This window comes from Littorina saxatilis, linkage group LG14, assembly GCF_037325665.1.
Source record: "Littorina saxatilis isolate snail1 linkage group LG14, US_GU_Lsax_2.0, whole genome shotgun sequence".
In the NCBI taxonomy this organism is placed as follows: Eukaryota; Metazoa; Mollusca; class Gastropoda; order Littorinimorpha; family Littorinidae; genus Littorina; species Littorina saxatilis.
The window spans coordinates 34,171,932-34,184,734 of record NC_090258.1 but is presented as its reverse complement, the minus strand read 5'-3'; the positions used below and the strand labels follow the sequence as shown (position 1 = coordinate 34,184,734).

At 42.2% G+C, this 12,803-nt stretch overlaps 1 protein-coding gene across 1 annotated transcript; it reads right to left on the bottom strand.

The window, feature by feature from the left end:
• Nucleotides 1–638: 638 nt before the first annotated feature.
• LOC138947623 (uncharacterized) lies at nucleotides 639–9,671 on the bottom strand. Its single transcript, XM_070319133.1, has 5 exons — nucleotides 9,512–9,671; nucleotides 7,631–7,760; nucleotides 5,808–6,051; nucleotides 4,847–5,095; nucleotides 639–3,188 (listed from the first exon to the last, which is right to left on the bottom strand). Exons 2-5 carry the CDS (start codon nucleotides 7,731–7,733, stop codon nucleotides 2,840–2,842), a joined length of 945 nt encoding a protein of 314 aa, XP_070175234.1. The 5' UTR covers nucleotides 7,734–7,760; nucleotides 9,512–9,671; the 3' UTR covers nucleotides 639–2,839.
• Nucleotides 9,672–12,803: the final 3,132 nt, after the last annotated feature.

Here is a 12,803-nt window from a genome sequence, read left to right as displayed (position 1 = left end):
AGAGAGAGAGAGAGAGAGAGAGAGAGAGAGAGAGAGAGAGAGAGAGAGAGAGAGAGAGAGCGAGCAAGAGAGAGCGAGCAAGAGAGAGCAAGAGAGAGGAAGAGTATGTTGGAGATGCATGATAGAATCGTGGGTGTTGGCAAATGTCACCTTTGTGATTGAAATATCTATTTTTCAGAAATTGAAAAAATCTGCTGTTTTTGAGTGAATTTTTCATAAGCGAACTTGTAAGGTACCAAGCTGAAATGCAATCCCATAGTCCGGACTAAGTCAAAGATCATGTAACGAAAATTTCAAACAAATTGATAAAAAAAACTGTAGCCGTGAGAGTGCCGCCTCAACTTTTGCAAAAGGTTAAATATGACGTACGTCATCAAATAGCCCTACCAAAAATCGGCGAAAAACGACCTTAGAAAATGCTCTCAACAATGTAGGCATCATTTTTCACAAAAATGCGTCGGGTAGGTTCTGAGAAATGCTAGTCACATACACACATACATACACACACATAGGGGCCTACACTCATACATCGGGATACAAACCTCGATCGCTCTCCGCTAATGTATAAACAATGTACATTCAAACTATAAGAAAGAAATTGAAATCAAGAAAATAAAACACGCAGAAAACACTTGACAAAATAATAACAACACATTTTTTTTTTATCAAGGCTGAATCTTGGCATGTTCACACAGTGTCATCGAACTCAATATCAGGGTTACTACAGTGTAAGTCTTTATTCCCCCCTCTGCTTCTTTACCTCTGTAAACTTGTAGGGGTAGTTATTTTTCGATAATGACCCAGCAACCAAACAAATAACGACTCAGCAACAGCCTGAATCCTCGATAGTGCAATGGGTTGAGAGGTTGTTCTGTTTCGGTACTACTTTTTGCGACTGAAAAGTTCCGAACGCTCTAATGTACGAAGTATACATCTCTGGAGCAAACAATACAAACATACCGCATTTAAATTAACAACTACAGGCCTGAACACATGAATCTCCATATAAAATCTATGAGTTCGGTTGTTTTCTGAATCTCATCTGCCGTGCTCAAACCGTTCATCACAAGCAATTTCCCAAGGCAAGTAACTCATACTTTGTCTAACGACAAGAGTAGTTCCCCTTCTTTTCACTCAGTTCCTTCGACAACAGACTGCAATCCGACGGTCAGTTTTCAACAATATTTCATTTAATAAACAGATCACACGCAACCAAATGCACACATCTCATCAATTTAAACAACATAAAAGGGTTTCATACACTATTTTCCCCAGAAAACTGAACGTCATACAGTTTTTAACGTTGGAACACGGGTGCAAAAGTTCGTCTGCTAGTCCCATTTGACGAAAAAACATTATCCTAAGCTATACCAAAACATATACAGAACACACAATATCTGCCTTTGCCGCCACAGCAGAATAACAGCATATCTGAGTACTTGATTTTAGCCCAAAATAGGAAAACTGACAAGAAGTGTTAACAGAATGGAATGATTTGCACGGAACTATACAACCGCGCATTAATCGATCGCCTGCGCAGGTTGACTGGTTGAGAGAATAGGATTCGATCAAACTTTCGCAAAAAAACTCCTCTTTTCTTTGAATAACTGAAGAAAGGAGGAATAAAGAGGTTACACACCTCGTCTCAGTGATTATAAAAAATAATGGTCTCAGTTCGCGGTCATGAAAAAGCTCGCTAAAGCTCGCATTTTTCATGATCCGCTAACTTCGACCATTATTTTTGATAATCACTGAGACTCGGCATGTAACCTCTACGTATTTTACAGGCAAGCTTTGAGAACAAAAATGTCAGATCTGGTAATATAATGGACAGCAAAGTTCTGTTCACAACAAGAACAGAACTAATGAAGAAACACATGTACTTGGAGACAACAGGAGTGAGATTAAAAAAAATGTGGAGAATGTACAAAGCTATAACTGACTCAGACATTAACTGAAACAGAACTTCCATTAGAAAATGTTACTTGCATGCAGCAGTTACACGCTTCATTCATTCTATGTGGAAAAGGCGAAAATAATTATCTGGTCCCATCTGTGGTCACCATAGTTACAGACCTGAGTAACATTTTATTTAGCTTTGTTTCCAATTCCCAATTCAGTTTTAAGTTGTTCAGGAACTGGTCTGTATATACTCAGTAAGAACATTACTCAGTAAGAACATTACTCAGAAACGCTTGCACCTTCAACATTAAAACAACCACATTCGAGTGTGTAACTGCCTCGAGAACGGAAACATCATTTTTGCATACACAAAATTTCACTTGCACACTGTGAAGAAATTACACCAAGTTCATTAGATTGAGTATTCTCAAAAGAAGATCAGTACACTTTTCTGACCGCAGGCTACGCCTTCCCCAGATTTCGTTCAGTGTGCAGTGGCGATGTCGGAGTAGTGCTGCCTACCCGTTTTGTGTTTGCTGTCCAACGCGTGTGTTCCGCCCAGCCTCTCCACCCCTCTGCTGACAAAGGGGTAAATACTAAAAACATCTACCCAAGCTTCTCGCCTAAGACCTCCAAATTGTCATCTTATCTTTTGTTTTCCTTTTAAACTCTACTGCAACTCTACCTTGAATCTGTTGTTGTTTGTTTGTTGTGGACTCTCTTTTGTCAGGACCTGTTCTCTGAGATTGTCTGTCCACAGCCTCTATTGACACCCCCCCCCCCCCTTCCCAAGTCTAAGACTCCCTCCTTTATGAAGACCTGATTTTCTCAGATTTTTGTAGGTGTTAAAAAGGGGGCCGGGTTCCACTGTTGTAGGTGTTAAACAGGAGTTTCGCTGTATTGTAAATCTTGTGTCTTCTTCACTATTTCGCAAAGTTTACGCCAGCTGTCCCCCTTTGTTGTAGCCGTCCAAGGTGGGAGCAAAATGCGAGGTGTACGGTGTGCGCGTGCAGTGACGATACAAAAGCATGACGATCTTCAGCACCAGAGCGGCCGCTCCCATGCCGAGCAGCACAGCAGTGAAGATGGAATTCCTGGCGCCGTCTTCCCAGTTCTTGTCGATGGAGCCGATGAGAGCGACGACGACGACGATGTAGGGGGTGAGGGTGTAACGGGTGTAGCGGTCGAGGACAAACAGGTCGGTGATGGCGAAGACGACGATTTCGGCGCTGAGAACGGCAAGGGCCACGGTGCAGGCATCTTCAGTGCTGATCACTGGATCAGATCTGGGAAAGAGAAAAGAAAGATGAGAGATGTTGAAGAAATCGACACAAAGAACTGTATACTTAAAAAAAAGTGTGTATGTTTCCCATACATTACTGATCTTGATTTAGAATTCTGACCCTGATTAAAACAAAGTGTTTAAGTTATTTACAGGACACAGCAAGCAAAAACAATTAACAGAAGCCGATTTTCCAACACGATAGGGAAGTATATACATGGGTGCAACCTGGAAAATTCCAAAAACCGGCAAAAGTTGGGGTCCAGCTTTTTTAGTATTTAAAATGCCAAAAAAAACCTCTCCTGGAACACAAACATCGGCAGCCGATGAAACCAAAAACCGGCTGCCGGCGTGTAGCCGGCAGAGTTGCACCCATGTATATATTAGCATTCCTTACAAATGTAATTTCATCTGCCGAAGACAAAACAACAAGTGAAAAAGAGAAAAAGGGTCTTTCACAAAGCTGGCTTTAAGTTTTGTCAAGAATCTTGAAGTAAACACACAGTCTCTCTCTCTCTCTCTCTCTCTCTCTCTCTCTCTCTCTCTCTCTCTCTCTCTCTCTCTCTCTCTCTCTCTTGTGTGTGTGCGTGTGTGTGTGTGTGTGTGTGTGTGTGTGTGTGTGTGTGTGTGTGTGTGTGTGTGTGTGTGTGTGTGCTTTCACTCCATGCGTTTCAGTTAAAGTCCAGTTTGTCATCTAGATATGTCCAGTTCATTCACTACCTGTATCTGGTTTAAACAGTATTCTAATCGGATACAAGTCTACAAAGCCATGAAAAGTATCTATCTATATATACGACTTGTGTGTGTGTGTTTGTGTGTGTGTGTGTGTGTGTGTGTGTGTGTGTGTGTGTGTGTGTGTGTGTGTGTGTGTGTGTGTGTGTGTGTGTGTGTGTGTGTGTGTCCGCGATGCACGCCCAAGGTTCTCGATGGATCTGTTTCAAATTTGGTGGGCATATTCAGGTAGACCCCGGACACAACCTGCTCAATGAGATATTTCAACACGTGCTCTCAGCGCGCAGCGCTGAACCGATTTTGGTTTTTCTCTGGATCCATTCCCAGTAACTCTTCCTTATCTTCTCCAGTGCCGGTTTTCAGCGTTTATCTCCCTTCCTTCGTGTGGCGTCAATCCATATTCCCGTTTCTATTTTTAGAAGGTCACTGTCGACAACGCTCAATCCATATTCCCGTTATACTATTTTTACTCTTCTCCAGTGTTTTGCGCGTTTATCTCCCTTCCTTCGTGCGGTGCGGCCGGCGTACACCCGGCAAAGCCGGGTTCCCGGCGCAGCCGGGTATTCGGCTCGACTTCTTCCCGGCGAAGCCGTACCCGGCGAAGCGGGTATTCATCTAGTGATATAATAAAGGAGCACAACTAGATAAACTACAGTATTCTAATCAGATACAAGTCTACAAAGCCATGAAAAGTAAGATATAATAAAGGAGCACAACTAGATAAACTTACGAATGTGCTCTTAGAGACAAAAGAATAAAATGGCGGATGATGTTATCTTCTTCTTTGTTCATGGGCTCAAACTCCCACGTTCACTCATGTTTTTGCACGAGTGGGTTTTTACGTGTATGTTTTTATCCCGCCATTCAGGCAGCCATACGCCGATTTCGATGGAAGGACGATATTCTAAATTCATAATTCAAAGCAATTACCTGTATCTGATGACCATGGCAAGATTGAGCAGAGTGGCGATGCAGCACCAGGTAGCGTAGATACCCAGGCCGTTGTGGACAAACCCTCTCACCAGCCAGATGTCCACCGTGCGTTTCTGTTCAACCAGTTTTGGAGACGCAGCGTCCAGCGCGCGATAGCTGACCACCAGGCCCAGGATGAGGAACACAGCTATGCCCCCCAGCGACACGAAAGCTGCCTCGATGATGTCGTTGTCAAACACGAACAACCTGAGATAAAAACATATTAGAGCTGTCAGTAGAAGACGAAATGCAGAAGGAAGAATGAAGAAGTGCTGTCAGTGTCAGTGTCCATTATTTAGAGCTGGCAGTAGAAGACGACATGAAGATTGAAGAATGAAGAAGTGCTGTCAGTGACTGTTTTTAATGTGTCAGTTGAAGACAAAATGAATAATGGAGAACGAAGAAGTGCTGTCAGTGACTGTTTTTGAGCTGTCAGTTGAAGACAAAATGAATAATGGAGAACGAAGAAGTGCTGTCAGTGACTGTTTTTAATGTGTCAGTTGAAGACAAAATGAATAATGGAGAACGAAGAAGTGCTGTCAGTGACTGTTTTTGAGCTGTCAGTTGAAGACAAAATGAATAATGGAGAACGAAGAAGTGCTGTCAGTGACTGTTTTTGAGCTGTCAGTTGAAGACAAAATGAATAATGGAGAACGAAGAAGTGCTATCAGTGTTTTACTTATGCAGTGGAGACTCTTTTCCTTTTAAAACCTTGTTTTCTCAGACTGTCTATTCATAGCCTCTGTTAATGTGCCCCTATTTTAAAACTCCCTCCCTTTTAAAACCCGATTTTCTCAGATTTGTGAGGGTCTTCAAAAGGGGGTTCCCCTGCATTTGAAGATTTGACAACCCCCCTTTCAGCTATTCAACAAGTTAAAGAAAACTCACAAAATAAAATAAAACAAAACCCCACACTCACCAAGTAATGTTGCAGATGTTGGCCAAAATAAAGGTGACGAAGAGAGCAGGGGGGAGAATGGCGGGGCACAGGTAGACGGGGCCCTCATGTGTGCGGCGACACAGGTTAACGAGGGAGTAGAAGACCCAGACTGCCTGCCAGGCGTAGATGAAGCCCCAGATGGAGAAGGTCCAGCCGGAAGGTGTGATCTCCAGGGCATACTTGTCAGACTGGTTGCCCACAGTGTTCTTGAAGATTCCTTTAACTGGAAAGAAAAATGGAAAATTAACGAAAGGGCCAGCGAGGGTGAAATATGTGTGTGTCTTAACTATTTTTATCACAAACTTTCAGGAAATCAACAGAATTTGTTTTTAAGAATTGACAAAGTCGAGACACAAACACAGTCAGGGAGTTATTTTTTTAATTGTGTGTATTCCTTCTTATAAAGTGTCAATAATGGCATGAATTACTTTATGCTTGTGGCATGTGATGGATATTATTGCATATCAATTCTAAATACGTAGGGCTTACTCTCCCTATTTCACTGTCCAACTCTCAGTCTACACTTCACCCATACTCTTCTGAACACACAAGCCATTGAGTGCACATTTTGCCATTTTTAGCAAATAGACACCCACATACAAACACACAATGTCCCCACCCCACTCTTCCAAGAATGGGCCTACCTACATGAACTTAACAGTGTTCTCTAAGCAAGCAGCTAAACTGAATAGATGTATAAATACATTTTGTTATGGTAGAATGCAAAGAGTAGCCATGTATCCCCCCCCCCCCCCCCCCCAAATAGCCATAAATTATTAAAAAAAAAGTTTCGTGTTCAGATTAACAATTCCCCCTTCCCGTCACTCTCCCAGTCACTCAAACATGCTGCTGTTGTTTCAGGCTTAGTGAAGTAAGGCTTAGCAGCCTTGAAGAAGTAAACTAGCAGCTGTAGCACCAGCATGTCGAGTATCACCAGTCCCATGAACCAGCCTTTGCTACACGCTTAGTGAAGTAAGGCTTAGCAGCCTTGAAGAAGTAAACTAGCAGCTGTAGCACCAGCATGTCGAGTATCACCAGTCCCATGAACCAGCCTCAGTCCCATGAACCAGCCTTTGCTACACGCTTACTGAAGTAAGGCTCAGCAGCCTTGAAGAAGTAAACTAGCAGCTGCACCACCAGCGTCGAGTATCACCAGTCCCATGAACCAGCCTTTGCTACACGCTTAGTGAAGTAAGGCTTAGCAGCCTTGAAGAAGTAAACTAGCAGCTGCACCACCAGCATGTCGAGTATCACCAGTCCCATGAACCAGCCTTTGCTACACGCTTACTGAAGTAAGGCTCAGCAGCCTTGAAGAAGTAAACTAGCAGCTGCACCACCAGCATGTGGAGTATCACCAGTCCCATGAACCAGCCTTTGTGGCCCAGTCTCCATGGTGACATGTACTTCCTTCGTCCCGATCGCCCATCTCAATTTTTCTTTTTTTTTAAACAGTTAGGCAAACAAAACAAAAAAATGTTGGTTTAGGGTAACGTGACCAAACAAATCGGGTCGGTAGGTAGGAAGTTTTATTTTTCAATTTCTTATTTTTGTTTATGAATTTAGTTGACTTCATAATGATATGAAAACATCACAAACACCATTTTGTCTCAAGCTCTTAAATTATATAGATGTGATGTCGAGTTCAAAGAAGGTTACTTCCATTAGTCTCGGTATGGTTCGCAAAATGTGCCAACAGTTTTTGGATTTTTGAAAAATGAAAAAAAAGTTTAGGGTCGGTGGGAAAATATAGGGTCGGTCCGGTTACCCTAAACCAACATTTTTTTGTTGGTCTACACACTTACTGAAGTCAGGCTGTGCAGCATTGAAGAAGTAAACCAGCAGCTGTATCAGCAAGCTGACAATCACCAGTGCCATGAACCATCCTTTGTGCCCCTGCGTCTCCATCTTGGATGAACTCTTTCTTCGCGATTTCTGCACACATCGAATTCGAGGTAAGTACAAGACATAGACAGCAGGCAGCTGATAATGGGCGGCGGGAGGGGTAAATAAATGAATAAGGAGAGAGCGAGAGAGAGGGGAAGGGGAGAGAGAGGGGAGGGGACAATGACAATTTTGTATTGTTCGAGGGTAACAAGAATAAGCATAGATATGCTAGGGGAGAGAGAGAGAGAGAGAGAGAGAGAGAGAGAGAGAGAGAGAGAGAGAGAGAGAGAGAGAGAGAGAGAGAGAGAGGAAGAGAGAGAGAGAGAGATGATGATGATGATGGAACTTTATTTTTCAAGGATAGAGGTTTAAGGCTTCGCCGTTTTTTACAACCGGTCCTTACTTCAAATACGAAATTATAAAAGAAATATCAACAAGTAAACCAACCGGACAAATAAGCAAACAAATAAACAAGCAAACAAACAACACAATGGCACAGTAAGCATACACAAACAAAAACAAAACAAGAACATACAAATCAAACATGAAAAAGCAAGGATGATGATGATGATGACGATGACGATAATGATGATGATGATGATGATAATGACGAGGATGATGATGATGATGATGATGATGATAATGACGAGGATGATGATGATGATGCATGACAATGATGATGATGATGATAATGAGGATGATGATGATGATGATGATGATGATGGAAATATCACAACATCAATTAATACACATAATACACAACGTATTATTGTAATTCATACAGCTATACCCATTCATTATTGACAGCTACTTGCATATGTTAAGACAAGAATTGCCATCTAGGTAGACATGTAATAATTATGCAGTACTCGTTTAAAACTCTTTAGCGAGGATAAGGATCGTATTACAGACGGAATCGAGTTCCACACCATAAAGCCAGAGAAGGCTTGAATAGTTTTGAACAAATTAATCCTGGGTATTTGGTGGTCCCTAAAAGGAACATTTCCTGTGAGGACGTTTAGGACCCCCAAGTTGGTATTCAATGTGGTAGAAAATTGACAGACCCATACCTTTCAGTGACTCTGTGAAACAGGTCCTGAATATAGTTAGGCACTTTGTCATGATATATACTTTGTCGAGAGAGAGAGAGAGAGAGAGAGAGAGAGAGAGAGAGAGAGAGAGAGGGAGAGAGAGAGAGACAGAGACAGAGAGAGACAGAGAGAGACAGAGAGAGACAGAGAGACAAATCAAATCAAATCAAATCAAATCAAATTTTATTTTACGAGGGTTGTGGCATAAGCAATATAAACGAGCTTCTTTTCAACCAGCCCTCGCCCAGAGAGGGACTACTCTAATCTTATATATATATATATACATACAGAGAGACAGAGAGAGAGACAGAGAGAGAGAGAGACAGACAGACAGACAAAGAGAGAGAGAGAGAGAGAGAGAGAGAGAGAGAGAGAGAGAGAGAGAGAGAGAGATGATGATGATGATGGAACTTTATTTTTCAAGGATAGAAGTTTAAGGCTACGCCTTTTTTTTTACAACCGGCCCTTACTTCTAATACAAAATTATAATTATTGATAAACAAGTAAACCAACCGGAAGAATAAGCAAACAAAACAAACAAACAAACAAGCAAACAAACAACCGGATAATTAAGCAAACAAAACGAACAAACAAACAAACAAACAACACAATGCACACACACACACACACACACACACACACACACACACACACACACACACACACACACACACACACACACACACACACATTTACATCAAAACTCACCACCAACAAACAAAACGCGAGCAGACGACAATTTTCTTCGACCACAGCTTCTCGTCCAACACACGACACGACTGTGATCTGCTGGGATTTTGCCCCCAATACCTTATACCCGTTTCGTAAACAATCGCGGCTTGTGTAAGGACTGGTCCAATTAAAGTTCAAGGCCGTCAACCGCGATTGTCTGACACGTGAGTCTATTTTTAGCTCGGGTAAGTGACGAGGGTATGTCTCTACCGTACACCACCTTGTAAGCGCCCACCCCCTTATCATCTTATGCACGGATCTGGCCCCAAAGTTGGGGTGGGCGTTTGCTAGGCAGGATTAATTCCTTGCTAGAAATGGTGATATTTGGTCTCCTGGTATGAACATTGTAATATTATTTGTTTTTGTGCCTTATTAGAAATACTGTAGCCGTTATCATGCTTTCTTGCTACGTCATATGCAAGTGCTAAACAGGATACAACGTATAAATCAAACACGAGACAAAAATCATTTTTCTTTTTACTCAAATGCAAGCTGTAAAGGATGTCTGAAAGTCTGCTTCGTAGAACCGCCGTTAATCGCAGTAAGAGTCAGTGAATAAACAGGCATCATTAAAGAATTAAAAAAAAAAAAGAGTCAATTAATGCTGTAGTCAGTCATTCTAACTGATCCCGTCCAGCAGAGCAATCTGTCGGAGAAAGAGAGTTAAAGATCTTGCCTGAACTGAGACGAACATTGTGTAATCAAACGGGCACCGGTCTGATCACGTGATCCCTCTTCGCCAAGCAAAGCAGACCTCTTCAACTTCAGGAGAACCTCCCACATGTTATTCTCCTTTGGTTGGGCTAACCTGGGCCCGTATGCATGAACTAGAAGTAAGAAACACTGGAAGTAGAGGCCTCTTTTCGAAGTGGGAACTCCCGAAGTCAACTTTCTAACTGTTCACAATGCATGAACTGACTTGAACGCCAAAGTAGTGACAGCGAGAGTATTAAGGTCAAGGTCGGGGAAATTGGGGGAATCCCTACTAATACGCATGCGCACGTTTCTATCAAGCTGAGCGAGTTTTCGCGAGGAACAGGGTTGAGCTACAGTAGGGTCACTGCGCATGTCTGGTTTTTTTCTTCGCGGAAACGCTGTTGGGTTGTGTCCAGTCGCGTCCCTTGCAACAAGATGGCGACAAGCGCGTTACGGATTTACTGTTGTGGAGAGTTGATGGACGACGATGATGAACAAGCAGTACTGTTTTATTGTTGATGTGAATGTAATGCCAAAACATCGAACTATCGATTCGAACGTCAATGAAGAAGTGAGCGTGAAAATCGAGTGCAAAACAGCCGGGTAAAAGTTCAGGGCGCTAAAGTACATTTGAGCCGAAATCGCACCCAAACTCCTGTTGACCTCATTTCTTCCCAAAATAAACATCACTGCTAAAATAAAATGCATTAAAACCAAGACAGTATCCAACCCAGTATCCTTAATTTTTGAAAGGCTAAGTGATTTACAACAAATGTCTTCTCACAATCCGTAACTTTGTCAAAAAATATTTGCAGAAGTTTCTCACCTCGCCTTGGCAGCCATCTTGGAACTGGAGAGACCCTACGCAGGAAGCAAGGTTGAAAGTTGGTTAACCGGTGACGTCACTCCAGTCGTACCGGACCGAGTTTTTGCGACCTCCGGTTCGACTCGAGTCACCTTAGTTGACGCTAAAACTCGCTCAGTGCAGTCAACGAAAATGGCAAGGCACGTGTGCCGCTCAAAAAGAAAGTTGACACGGAGGGGCGTTCTGCGCCTTTTTCAGATGGTGAAATTGCTGTACTCTTGACAGAAGTGTTTTACGAAAGAACGGTTATTCTGTCCAAATTTCAGAACAGTCTAACTGTTAAACATAAAGACGCTGTCTGGTCCAAACATGATTGCCAAAGAAGTGTCGCTCTCTCTCTCTCTCTCTCTCTCTCTCTCTCTCTCTCTCTCTCTCTCTCTCTCTCTCTCTCTCTCTCTCTCTCTCTCTCTCTCTCTCTTACGACACACGCACACACAGACAAACGTACACTCATGCACATACTGACACTATGACACAAGTGACACTGACGGCACACATAAACACACTCACACACACACCACACACTGCACACGGCACACACACACGCGCGCGCTTGCGCGCACACATATACACACACACACATGCACCCATACACGCACGCACACAGTCACAAACAAATAACCACACACTCACTCTCTCTCACTTTCTCTCATTCTCTCTCAATCTACACTCATACACACACTGAAACTATGATGACACAAGTGACACGTCACACACGTATAAAGGGAAAGTTGCATAGATGTATTAAAAGTATGTATGCAGTGGTCAAGGCTAAAATACGATGTGGTGCTCAACTAACAGATTTCATTAATTGTACAAAAGGTGTGAAGCAAGGAGACGTGTGCAGTCCAATTCTATTCGCTCTATTTATAAATGAGCTGGCATTGGAAATCATTGATAATGGTAGGCATGGTATTACTTTAAACCCTGACATTGTTGAATTGTTCATTCTACTGTTTGCCGATGATATTACTTTGCTGTCTGAAACTGTTGTTGGTCTGCAGTCACAACTACATAGTCTATATTCTGCTTCACAGCGCCTTGAGCTTAAAGTAAACATGGGGAAAAGTAACATCGTGGTTTTTCGTAAAGGTGGATATCTAGCTGCTCGTGAAGTTTGGTATTTTGGTGGGCAAAGAATGGAGGTAGTAAATGCATACAAGTATCTAGGTATTTATTTTTCTACCAAATTAAGCTTTAATTTTGCTTGTCAAGATCTAGTTGCCAGAGCAAAACGTGCAGTACTGTGTATTATGAGTAATTTGTATAAATTCGATAGATTGTCTTTGGATGTTTTTATCAAGCTTTTTGACTCACAAGTTCAACCTATTGTTCAGTATGGTGCTGAGGTATGGGGTCTGATGCAGGCAGCAACAGTAGAAAAGGTGCATTTGTTTGCTTTAAAACGTTTTTTAGGTGTTGACAGGCGTACTCCTAATGATCTTGTATATGGTGAATTTGGACGTTATCCCATTTACTTAAATTCATATGTACGTTGCATAAGATACTGGCTGAAACTGACAAGAATGGATGACAGTAGATTACCTCGTAAAGCATATAAGATGTTGTTTACTCTAGATAGCAGAGGTAAATCTACTTGGGCATCACAGGTACGGTTGTGCCTGTGTCGATATGGTTTTCAGTATGTATGGATTAACCAAGGTGTAGCCTGTATTAATTCGTTTTTGGCATGTTTTAAGCAACGCA